This window comes from Rhododendron vialii, chromosome 4a, assembly GCF_030253575.1.
Source record: "Rhododendron vialii isolate Sample 1 chromosome 4a, ASM3025357v1".
Lineage (NCBI taxonomy): Eukaryota > Viridiplantae > Streptophyta > Magnoliopsida > Ericales > Ericaceae > Rhododendron > Rhododendron vialii.
The window spans coordinates 10,754,196-10,767,105 of NC_080560.1; the positions used below are offsets into that span (position 1 = coordinate 10,754,196).

At 39.3% G+C, this 12,910-nt stretch overlaps 1 protein-coding gene and 1 pseudogene across 3 annotated transcripts; one reads left to right on the top strand and one right to left on the bottom strand.

Annotated features, from left to right (window-relative positions):
- Positions 1-3,045: 3,045 nt before the first annotated feature.
- Positions 3,046-6,156, bottom strand: LOC131324884 (inactive TPR repeat-containing thioredoxin TTL3-like). 3 transcript variants are annotated; one of them, XM_058357065.1, is made up of 5 exons: positions 5,857-6,083; positions 5,433-5,562; positions 4,437-4,770; positions 3,894-4,098; positions 3,046-3,450 (listed from the first exon to the last, which is right to left on the bottom strand). In XM_058357065.1, the coding sequence occupies exons 3-5, from the start codon at positions 4,701-4,703 to the stop codon at positions 3,353-3,355; spliced, it is 570 nt and encodes a 189-aa protein (XP_058213048.1). In that variant the 5' UTR covers positions 4,704-4,770; positions 5,433-5,562; positions 5,857-6,083; the 3' UTR covers positions 3,046-3,352. The 3 variants fall into 3 exon arrangements, with proteins under 3 accessions (XP_058213048.1, XP_058213047.1, XP_058213050.1); XM_058357064.1 differs by having other exon boundaries at positions 5,433-5,617; XM_058357067.1 differs by lacking the exon at positions 3,046-3,450 and adding an exon at positions 3,457-3,751 and having other exon boundaries at positions 5,433-5,617; positions 5,857-6,156.
- Positions 6,157-6,670: 514 nt separating this feature from the next.
- Positions 6,671-12,093, top strand: LOC131324885 (nicotianamine aminotransferase 1-like; annotated as a pseudogene).
- Positions 12,094-12,910: the final 817 nt, after the last annotated feature.

Consider the following 12,910-nt stretch of genomic DNA (forward strand, 5'->3'; position numbering starts at 1 on the left):
CTTCCTCAGAAACCACACTTCTGCCATTAAACCCTGTAACCAGCAGTAAAGCCACCGAGATTACCTCTCTATGAACGACCGTCGCTCGTCACTTTGGAAACTTTATATCCATTTCAAAGCAAATTGACAATGAGTGGAGAGATTTCAAATGTTATTAAGTGATCATCCATTCTACTCCCAAGCAATGTGGAATTCTATTTCCTTAACATCCCCTCACGTGCAGCCGCATTTGAGGTCTGTCACGTGTGGTTACTTTTGGATCTTATCATCGTGCAACCTTTTTGCTGGTCTGTCATCGTGGAGTGTGGATTGTTAATTTTTAAAATGTGGGATGGAACGGGCCCCGCTCTGATACTATGTGGAAACTTTATGTCCACCTTGGCGCAAACTCCGTCGACCGGCCGCCCTGACCCTGTCGAAGAACTCACCGATCGCGATCCTCCAGAGCTGCCGCCGCCGAGACTCCTAACAGCGGCATCTCCCCGTACCGCCTGCCGCGGCCGCTTCCTCGACAACTTCAGCTCCGATCCTGCCAACGGAGCACCGGTGGTGTCGAGGATTAAGTCGTGGTTCACCGAGTTTACGGTTTGGATCGAGGTGACGCAGCATTCTTGCCAATTGAGCTGCTTCAGGTCGCTGATCGCCTCCTCCAGAGTCATGAAAGCGTTAGAAGAGACGTTCTCCTCGTTCCGTGTGGAACGCGAGGGTTCCATTAGGTCGATTGCCTTGACGGCCTCGATTGTAACATTCTGTAAATTTATTAAACATGAAACAGAGGAAAAAAGATCATAGCGAAAGTTAAAATTGTGTGGCTAATTTTGGAGTGTAAGAAACGGAGACTATATCACGGTATGATTATGACCTTCGTACGCTGGAATCTTACGAATCCGTGCATGCCGATGATCTGCGAAGACATAACATTAACCACCGTTAAATTTTTTTGGAAAAAAAAAATCATGTACTATGCAAAAACGTGATCGTGATGAAGTTCATTGAATCAATATGGAATTCAACACAGATGAATAAGTATATACAGTATTTGAAATAAAATTGTTCCGTACAGTTAATCACGGAACGCAACGGAAACAGACCTGAGTGAGTTTTTTTAGGGCGAGGTGGATCTGCTTGTTGCTGTCAATGAAGGAGTGGTAATCGTCGAGGGAGAGAAGCTTGTTGTCCTTTGGTCTAATCGGACTGGTTTCGAGCTCTGACTCTGCATTTCCATGGCTATGGGGTTTTGGCGGTAACCGACGAAGTGCTCCCACTCTCTCTGTGTTTGTTGGCTTTTGAATTTTCAGTTCGCGATGGGATATATATAGCGTGACATCGAGGCACGTGTAAGTTAGTTACGGCACGTGTTATTTTTAAGCTGTAAATGTTAGAATAGCTTCCAAAGAAATTCTGATGTGCCTAAAAAACAAAAATTACGTATTTGCCACTAAAACTAGTACTCCCTCTGTCCCAATTTGTTTGTCCTCCTTTTGACTTAAGTATGTTCTAAATTTATTGTCCAATCTCAAAATCAATGTACTAGATCATGTAAATTTTCAAATCAATGAATAAAATTTGGTTTCATTAATAAGTTATAAATCCAAAATTGGACAAACAATTGGGACGGGGGAGTAGTAAATTTTTTGACCATGGTAGTATGGTTTGAAAGGTAACCAATGTCGACTCCGATATTTGGGTTGCCCAATCCCAATCGTAAATTTGGTTGCCACCAATTATTAAGTCATAAAAAATAAAAATAAAAACATCCAAGTAAAAAAAGAAGTTAAAGTTACATTTGTGCTTTTAACTTGAACCGTATAAAAAAAAAAAAATCAAATTTAGCTCCATTTGTAGTGTTTTGTGATTAGCATGATTCGTTTCGAAGAGAACAACTTCTTACATTTTTTGTTGTCTCATGGAGGGGTTGCCCAAGCTCAAGATCTTGTGGGGCTTTACCCTAGGGCCGGCTCTGAAAAGATTTGCTGAGAGAATGATAAAAAAAAGAATAAAAATCCACAATTATCTCCTTTTTTTTTGCTAGGAATTAGGGAATGCAGGGGGCGGCCAGATGTAGTGATCTGTCATTGGGCATGACCAAGGGCCTCCAAACATGCAACGGGTCCCTAGGAGGGGATCGAAACCCCAAGGTGCGCACTACCTCACTTAGGGCTAGAGAGATCCGTAGGGAGAGTCAGAGGGTTTCAAATACCCAAAGTCATGAGGCCACCGCTCTAGGGGATCCGCAGGGGGAGTCAAAGGGTTTCAGATACGCAAAGTCATGAGGCCACCGTCCTAGGGTTGAAGGGGGCGTCGATAGCACGCTTTACACCCCCGATTAATTGTGATCCCACCAAATAACCTGTGGTAAAAGCTATTGTACCTATTCATTTCGTGGAGCAAATACATGTTATACAACCCTTCTTCAAGAACTGCCTATCTTTTTGTTCCTTATAATGTAGTCCAATCCAATTAGCCAGAGGAAAGGATTTTGGTTCTCTTTCCTTTCTATTTGTAGGTGTGGAAAAATTTGGATTCTCTCCCTTTTCTTTACAAAAAACACCATTGCTACGTCCTCGTTAAACCTGCAACTGCCTTTCCACCAATGCAGTCGTGTTGCCACCTCCAACATCATCCCCTACCCCACCATCTTCTGCCACCATCCCGCACCCTACTGTCACAGTTCCAATCACAACCCCACCATTAGACAACAACATAGTCACCGCCACCATAACGAATCCACTCTAGCCGATCGAACAAGTTACTAGCGAGCGCTGGACAACCAAACTACACTTTCTTCCTGAATAAAGGCTTGGGAGTTGAGGCACCAAATTAAGAGAAAAATAACATGAAGCAACTCCACTGTAAAAGCAAGTAGCCCAGCCTGCGAAACTTGTATACAAGATTACAAGTTCAAAGAGCAACGGATAACATTGTGGAGAAAAAACAATGTTTTAACACAATCAACAGTTTCACCTACGGGAAATATTGGAGGACTACCACCAGACAACCAACCTGTGCTTTCTTCCTAACCATGGCATAGTACATACATCCATATACTGAATGAGGCCGTTAAATATCAATGGGTTCGAAAATAAATGTCAAACGAATCTGCAGACAGTAAAGTAATTAACCACGAATGAGGAATTACACCTACAAATTAGATATGAACGGAAATCTATTTCTCTTTGCTGTTTCTTTGTCTTGAAGACTAAGACATTGTGATCCACCTCATGCAAGTTCAAGCAAGAAATTGATGTCGGAATTTGAGCCGCATGAATAAACAGGCCTTGGGCTTTGTTCTACAAACTCTGCTGCCTCAAAAAGGACTCCAAACCCTGATCGCTAGGGCTGATCATCTTTCTCACCTTGACGCCACTTTTGTAAACGTTGACTGTTGGAAAATGGAACGGTTCTTATGCCTTCGGCTTTTGCTAGTTCTGGGCTGTCCTCCACACCCACCTTCAATAGGAAATAGAACTACACATCGGTTATGTTGCTAAGTTTACTGAAGTCTATATTACATTTGAATCCTACCAAATCCAGCTCGTGTATTGCCGTTTTCTATATGCAGTAAGAGAGAGTACCAATTCTTGCATATCTAATAGGTTCACCTTAAGTATTTGTGGAGCTATTTGGAACGAAATGAAAACATGAAGAAAATGATACAAGATATCCAAGCAGAGAATCTAAATTTCCCTACAATTTTCCTTTCCCAAGGTAAATCTCTGCAAAAATCAGTGATCCAAGCACGAACCGAATGCTACAAGGTAAAGCACATTTCAATATGGATGTTAAGACATGCTATAGAATAAATTCATTGGTATAACGCAGGAAATACTGAAAATTTTAGTAGTAAAGACATGGATGGTTGAATGCTGAAAAGTAGAGGTGTCAAGAATCACCGGGAGAAGATATTGCAGCTTTAGAACGATGAAGACTAGAAACTTCCTCCAGTTCACCAGTGGAATTCGCATTGTGAAATTCCTCCAGCCGCAATCTCTTCAATGCAACTTGCGCTCGGAGTAGAGATTCAGCAACCTCATTATCCCCCGGAAGTTTCCTCCCCAAGATCTCATAATCTCTAACAGCTTCTGCCCAATGTTCAAGCTAAAAATCACAAAATCAGACGCAAGGGAAGGAAAATTTGTAAAGCTTTTCAGTTGTTTTCACGATAACTTTTGTACAACCCTCCTCAGCAACACTCATTGTTTTCCTATCTAACTCCATTCTTTTAGTCGAAGTTGGTTTTCGAGAATTGGAAAACAAGTATTTTGGTTTTGTTACCAAGCAAGTTTTATGTGTTTTCTGAGAAATGAGATAAGAAACTCATTCAATTCTAGACCAAACAGACCTGAAAAAAATGACCAGCAAATGACTCTTGACTCAAGAAAATCCGGATTTATTCAAATATAGTTAAGGATTCATATATGGATGCAGGAATTCACCTTTGCATTTGAGACAGCCCTCCTAAGAAGGGCCTTGGTGTAGTTTGGTTGGATCTTGAGGGCTCGGTTACAGTCTTCTACAGATTCATCCCATAGTTCAAGCTTAGACCAACAAACTGCTCTATTGCAATATAGCACAGAGTTGGACAAGACATATTTGAGGCCTTCCCCATAAGTTGTGCAGGCATCAGAAAATCTCCCTGAATTGAAAAGATCTTTACCCTGGGATCGAGCTCTTATTACCAATTTTACATTGTATAGCAGCATAGCAATTTCAATGTTGCTAAAATCAATCAGACAAGCCTTTTATGCTGCTGCAACTGCATTCTCAAACCTGCAATATACCCACCATCTGTTCTCACTCACTCACCATAAGAGCAACATTTATTTACCTTCCAGAAGATTGATAGTTTGGAAGTTGTATCGGATTTCCCAAATTAAGGCTCGGTTTGGATAGACGTGGACTTCATAACAAAAATGCATGAGGTTTAGCTATAGAACAGATGTTTAGAATCCTAGTACAATGTTTAACAGGAAAGATTTGCAATCCCTCCTATTATGGCCTTATTTGAAATTCATTATGCTAAAGCTCCCAAACTCAATGTTAAAATCCATATGCTAGTTATGAAATATAATTTTGAGCTGCTCTGCACTGGTTAAGGATGTCAAATCCATTCATCTGAAATCCACATCTATCAAAAAGGAGCCGACTATTATAACTTTAGCAGTGAAATCGGAGAAATCCAAGTCTTCTGCCCTAAAATCAAACGCTTAGATTGCTCAAACTTGAAAAAGAACTACCAACTCTCCTATAACAACCCACTCTCTCCATTTGTTTTTCTTGTGAGAAAGACTACACCATCATCTCTTAAATGAACTTCTCAGTTTCTCCCTAACTTTCATATACGCCTTCTATTTTTAGAGGACGGAAGAGATTTCTTCAACTTCACCGCTAAAGTTGGAACTCAAAGATAATCCAGATTCTTGGAGATTCACCTTCCAAATGCCATGTCAACCTGAGCTTGGACATAGAGCACATAAGCTTCAGAAAGCATGCCGAAGAACTTTGTTTGGGAGCAGGATGTGGGATAAGGTTCTACCTTTGTAATGCTTGATAGGCTAGAATCTGCATTTTCAAGTTTGTGAAGCTTCAGAAAGGCTTCTGCTTTACATGTTGTGAACTGAAGATTCAACAGGTTTAGGCAGTCTTAAACTTCTTTAATACGAATGACGGCTGCGTCTGGCTCTTGGAGTTTTGGAGGCTGAAAAGAAAATCAAGGGAACATAAAGGGAAAAACTTGACTGTGTTAAAAATACCAGTTTGTTTACTTTTTCTTTGCCCTCCACAAATCACTTCAGAACCCCAAGATTCAAATGCAGCCTAAGGAAAATAGCAATTATGAAGTTTGGGATGTTTTACCTGAGGAGAAGAATCTGCTCCAGCCACCATGGCTTCATCACATTCTCTCAGTGCACTCTTCCAATCGCCATTTTTTCGAGCACCTGCACATCGGTTAAGATGCTTTTCGAGTAAAATAAGTTTCTGTAACTCGGCTTTGTCGGGCTGTTGCTTGTGAGAAAAAAGATGATGACGGGCATTTTCAACATGTCCTAACCTGTATACAGTTCACAGTTAACAGAACATCTGAAGACTGTTACAATACCAATTGTTTATTATTAGCATTAAACAAACCAAGGGATTCATAGCCAGATAGAGGACGTTCCCCTATCCAAAACATACTCTTCTTTGATACGGGCCTTTTCCACGTAAAAAGGATTTATTTGCATGCGACCATCAAGGAGAAGTAATAGTGATTATTGAAGGATCGAAGCCCATGTGTTGCATTAAAAGAAGACGTCAATGAGCTTTAACAAAGCGGTATCATGAGATTCGACCATTTGACATCCAATTGACTTGATCATGGAAATCGTTTCACAATGGCAAATTCTCGCAATATCAACATATCCATAGACCTAAATATAATAGGAGCTGAGCATATTCATTGAACTGTAAGGCGAACCAAAAGATTTCATGTGTGTAAAGATAATCCTTGAATCTGATATATCATTTAACTATTTCAGGGGGGCACGAGAAGAGAAAGCAGTGTATAATTGTCTTTCACTCACCCCTCCCTCCCTCCCTCCCTCTCTCTCTCTCTCTCTCTCTCTCTCTCTCTCTCTCTCTGTATAGATATATATATATATATATATATATATATATATATATATATATATATATATATATATATATATATATATATATATATCTGTCGGCCTATACCTGTTGATTATCCGGAGTGAACTAGAGAGAGAAGAGAGATGGAGAACGGGACATCGACGGCGCTGCAGAAATGGTCATTCAAAGGGAACGAAGCGCTGACAAAGGCGTCGGCGACCAGCATCAGAACTGTACTGAAATATTATATCATGAGTAAAATCGATCCGCAAGACCCAAGGCCCACCATTCCTCTCGGCCACGGCGACCCCTCCGCGTTTCCCTGCTTCCGGACCACTCCCGTGGCCAAAGATGCCATCGCCGACGCCGTGCGGTCCAGCAAGTTCAACGGCTATGCCTTACAGGTTGGCATTCCGCCGGCGAGAAGGTATCTATCTTCTCTCTCTATATATACATACGTTAATGCTTTTTTATTTTTTCTGATCGTGTACTTAATACTCCATCAGTTCCAAATTGTTATCCCGAAATGAATGTCCATTTTGAAAATTCTGAGAAGTATGGACAAAAAGATTGTCCAACCTTACACTTTTGTCCTTTGTTTTCTATATTCAAATACCATGTCATTAACCAACTAACTAGGGTTAGGACTAGCTCGGTTGGCAGCCAGGAATCTTATATCTTATTAGGAGGTCATGAATTCGAATTTCTCAACCAATATATGGGTAGGTTATTTCGTTAAAAGGAGTTTTCCTTTATTTCATTAGTTGCCTCATCAAATCATCAAACCTGAAATCCTATTGTAGTCAAGGACAAAGCCAGAGGGGTGCCAAATGTTGCCATGGTCTCCGCTCAAGTTTACTGCATAAAATGGTTCCTCACAGTTTCTTGAATTCCTTACGCATTGTTGCCTCTCTCTTTCGTGAGTGTTTCTTTAAAAACATGACATGACTTCACTTGTTTTCATGTTACACAACACCTTCAATTTTTAACACCTTAATATAATTTTCATAATGTTTTTGTACGAAATATCAATTTTTTAGAAGTAACTTCTCTTTTTTCTTGGTTTATGATCAATAGAAGATCCCTAGATGGTGTAGATGTTTTCTTCCATGAGGAAACTAGTTATTCGGGTAGATTACTTGAGAAAGAGTGAAGAGACAGAACGCTATGGCCCTTTCGCTGTGGGAATAGGAACCGTACTTACTTTCATCACCCAACATCTAATTCCTAGCTTCGTCCCTGATTGTAGCCCAAAATTTTCCTAAAGAGAAAAGTAAAATCCTCCATGCCACAAAAGAGGAACACAAATATGAGAAATGTTTCAACTCATGGGAAAGATATGATTCACCCATACGGTTTCATTCTTACACATTTGTGTTTATACAGGGCCATAGCAGATTACCTTTCAAAAGATCTTCCATACAAGTTATCATAAGGGTCAAGCCATTGAAGTCATATTAACAGTTCTTGCTCGTCCAAATGCAAACATTCTGCTCCCAAGACCAGGCTTTTTCCTTTACGAAATCCGTGCTGCTTATTGCCAACTTGAAGTTCGCCACTTTGATGTTCTTCCAGAGAAAGATTGGGAGGTAGATCTTGATGCTGTTGAAGCTCTAGCAGATGAGAATACAGCTTCTATTGTCATCATTAACCCTGAAAATCCTTGTGGAAATGTTTTTACGCGCCAACATTTGAAGAAGGTGCGGGTTTTTCCATTGTGCTGAGTTATAAATGTGTTGTCTGGCAAATTTAACCGGTCATGGTTATTGCGTTGATTGATGATCATATGATGTGTTAGGTTGCTGAGACCGCAAGAAAGCTTGGAATACTAGTGATTTCTGATGAAGTTTATGATCATCTCACTTTTGGGAGTAACCCATTTGTTCCTATGGGCGTCTTTGGATCAATTGCACCTGTTATTACAGTTGGGTATATATCTAAGAGGTGGATCGTTCCTGGTTGGCGACTTGGTGGGCTAGTCACCATAGTTTTAAATCGCAGTATAGGTCGCCGTCGTGGTATCGGTCGCGGTATATCAGTATCGGGACATATCGGTGATACGTTGCGGAAATCGGGTGTCGCGGTCGTGAATTTTTAAAAATCATCAGCAACATGTATAAAACTTGAAAAATATACTTTTGCGGCTTTTGCCTCCAACATAGGCTTAAATTATCACATTTTAATTAATTTTAGACATGTAATAGCCCATTCTCTTCGTGTGAAATATTCGATAATTTATTAAAACCCGCAAGTCAATAAAATTTTACAAATATGAGAATAATGTTGCAACATGTGTATTTGTAAAACATAGTGTTTTTCTCTAGTCTCACATTGGTAAGTTACAAAACTTCTATCTACTTTAAATGAATTTGCACTTTAGTGGGTTTGTGAATGAGGACTCAAGAAGAGGTTTTGCGCGCTTAGGAAATTAGGCGGCAAATTTGAAAACTGATTTAGAAACCAATTATCCGGGTGCGCGTCACGAGTTATTTACGCAGGGGGGTGCAAATCCGGGATTTCAGCCTCTCGCGCACACATTGCGGTTAAGCCCAAGTTTTGCTAAAATTCTCTTTTTTCCCTTTGCCGGTTCTCCTGCGACCCTCAAATTCCGGTTTTTAAAACTATGCTAGTCACCAATGATCCCAATGGCATCCTTGAAGAATACGGGGTTCTCCTCTCTCTCTCCCCCCGTGTGTTTGTGTGTATGATATCTCATGCCACAATAGCCTCCCACCTCCCTATTTTGAATTCAATTCAATGGCCAGTGACTTTTAGGCGTCAGCTAATATCATCAGTTGCATTTTTCCATGTGAAAATTTTCTCGTCACTGTTATGGTCATATGGTACTTCTTACCGTATGCAGTTTTGCATGAAATGAAATCAATGCTTTTGAACTGGTACTGTTGCTCTTTTCATTAGATCTCATAGCTGTTTGGGAATTTACTATGGTATGGTTGATGTTTGACATGAAACTTGTGTATTCATTTCTTTTACCAGATAGTTGATTGCATCAAGGGATGTGTCGATATTAGTGCTGATCCTCCAACCTTCATTCAGGTTTGTAAATCAAGAATCTTTTCCTAAATACCATATCAGAAGAAAAAAAACCCCAAATTTTCAGGAGAGTTAGTTTGAATTCTTATTTTTCTCTCTTTCAAATGCCAGTAGAATGCATGAGATACACAAAAGAAGTTGTTTCGTACTGAATTACTGCTGAAGCATTCACAGAATTGTCGTAAAACCAATTTGAAGTTCCCATTGGATAGTCCTCTAGTTGGCAATGAGGATGTGATAAAGGTTTCAAGTAGGAACATATACTATAGAACACGAAGGCCTTTTTTACTGAGAGATGTTATACGTAATTTGGTTGAAAATCTGTAGTCCGTGTGGATTTTGCTATCTCATATCAAATTATCAACACAACGAAGATATACTCGGGATTCATTTTTTTGTCGAACTATCCAATATTGAGATCTTTCTGGTTCACGTATTACTTACAGTTATTGACCTCCGTTAGCAAAAACAAAAAACAAAAACAAAAAAAGAAGCAAAAATACAAAGGTTTATTTTATTGTGTACCGTTTATTTATTTTCTTTTGATAATCTATGGTTGGTCATGTTACACAATTCATTTTATCTGACCTATTTGGTGAACTACACTATTTCCATAGCTTGGATGACTAAAGAATGTAATTCTTTTTGGTTGTGTTTGTATCTATATAATACAATTCTTTGAAGATGTCTATTGTGCTTTATTTGCTTTGCTCATTCATTAATCCCATTGGCAGTTTGAAATCTTCATTTTTTTTACAAGCTTAGATTGTACATTGAGATTGAGCACTCTATTTAGTTATGTTTCTCCAATTGCTTTTCTCTAGAGAGATGATTTTTAAGGTTTATGGGTCATCAGGGAGCAGTTCCTCATATCCTTGAGAAGACGAAAGATGATCACTTCTCAAAAATTGTCAATAGACTGAGAGAAACTGCAGACATTTGCTATTCTAAAATCGAAGAGATCCCTTGCATTACTTGCCCAAGCAAACCTGAAGGATCTATGTTTGTAATGGTAAGGCATTAAATTTTTTGATATTGGCTTGTGATGGTAAGTGATTGAGTGGCTCAAAGACCTCTGTTATTAATGGTGCCTTTTGTTGTAGGTTAAACTAAATCTGTCTCTACTGGAAAATATTGAAGATGATATTGACTTCTCTCTCCAGCTGGCTAAGGAGGAATCCGTGGTTGTTCTACCAGGTTAGAAGCAAACTCTATTTGATATCGACTTCTCTCTATTGAACTCTATTTGATTCCTCTATTGGCCAATCTACGTTAGATAGACGTTTAAGTATTAAAAGTCCCCAAGTGACTCTCGATCTTGGGTAAGGGCACAAGAGACGTGTCCAACATGAATTATTGGCCATCGATCAGCAAGCCTATTTTGTACTTTTTGAGTTTTGATTTAACAATAACTATGCATAAGACTCTTGTCTCGTACCAGTGCTCCTTTTCAACTTGTAAATATCAGTTTTTTAACTAGAACATGAAAAAATACCTTGAGAAATATAATGTCTAGTTGTGGGAACGGGTGATTGGAATATGGGTTGAAGGATGTTGACACAGAGACACGTACAACTAGCACAACCGCCAGTTTGATTGCTTTTTGATTTTTTATTCCATTTTTCACTAGTACCTTGTTGATGAAATCTTCAGACTTTCATCAGGAAATTGTCATAACGCTTTGTCTATGTAATATTGGTTGTGATTTTGGAATGTTATTTACCAAATTTCAAGTAAATCCTCGATGTCCGATAAAGTGCTTTATTTGCAGGGGTGGTTGTTGGTCTTAAGAATTGGCTGCGTATAACATTCGCCATTGACCCTGCATCTCTTGAAGATGGCCTAGGGAGGGTAAAAGCTTTCTGTGAAAGGCATGCTAAGAAGCAACAAGTTGAAAAGACAAGTTCTTCCATTTAGCTCAGATGTGGTCAACCCCCTTCTCTGGTAACTTACTGATTCTGCTGCACGCCTTTGGCTTATTGTAGAGGATTTCATAGGTTCCGCCATGGGGTGGTCAGTGCTGATCAACTTCTGGATTGATCGCACGTTTCTTTAAGTTGGCATAATAATGCGCTTGTTCCTAAAACAAGCTGATCAACTACTGCATGTTGATCGCACATTTAATTTGAAGTTGGCATAATAATCGCATGTTCCTTAAGAACTCTATGTTATTGTACTTTGAGCCGTATGGGGGTCTTGTATTACCCTGTAAAGACATTTGTTGGCCACTTTAGCACCTCAAATGTTCTCTACGGGGTGATCACTGCTGATCAACAGGGCGTTGATCTCATGCGCCGTTTGAAGTCGGTATCATAGTGTGCTTGTTCCTCAAAACCTATGTTTTAGTTATTCGATCAATACGATTCTTGTAGTACCCTGTTAAAGTTGGCACACAAGTGGTGATAAAAAAGTCTCAGCGTTGGTTCTCATGCTTCCTCATTTTTTTGCTTCAATGTTTCCTCAGGGGCGAACCATTGTGGCTAAATGTTGTTTTCTATTATTGTGTGTTTATTTTAAAAGCAGGAGAATTCTGAATCTTATTGATTGCGCTTCGACGGTATCTTTCTTGAATGATGTAGCAATTGTAATTTGAGGATAAAACAAATTAAAGCATCTTATTCTTGTTGTCGTATCACTTTCCTTTTTCTTTTCATTTCCCCCTGCGAATCGAAGATCCAAATCATTGAAGTACAGTAAGGAGTGTAGCAATGTATACATGCCAACTCTTTTCCGTCTTATTTTTCCTGTTCTATAAGGTGGAACCGAATACCATAGCCGAATTTTTTTGCTAAGCAATGAGTCATAGATCAGGGGAAAATCCAAAGAAAATTTCACCAACTTTGCTATCGTGGTAAAATTCTTGTTTCCAAAGTTTGATTCCTCATTTTGGATGGAAAAATCCAGGGGGAAAACGGCGTGTAAAATAAATAACATTATAATAAAATGGGCACAGAAGAGAAGATGCATAGCCATCGACGTTGGACACAGCCGCTTTGTAAGACTTATACGCAAATTTTAATAGTTTGGGACGTTTTTCAAATACCCAGAAAATGTACATTGCGATAGAACACCACTAACTACGTAGTAGATCAGATTTATAACACAATGTACTTTTTTTTACCACAACACCACTAACTACGTAATAGATCAGATTTATAACACAATGTACTTTTTTTACCACAAGCGACAGAAGAATACAACTACAAGTATGAGAACTATATCACACTGAAAAGAAGTCCAACAT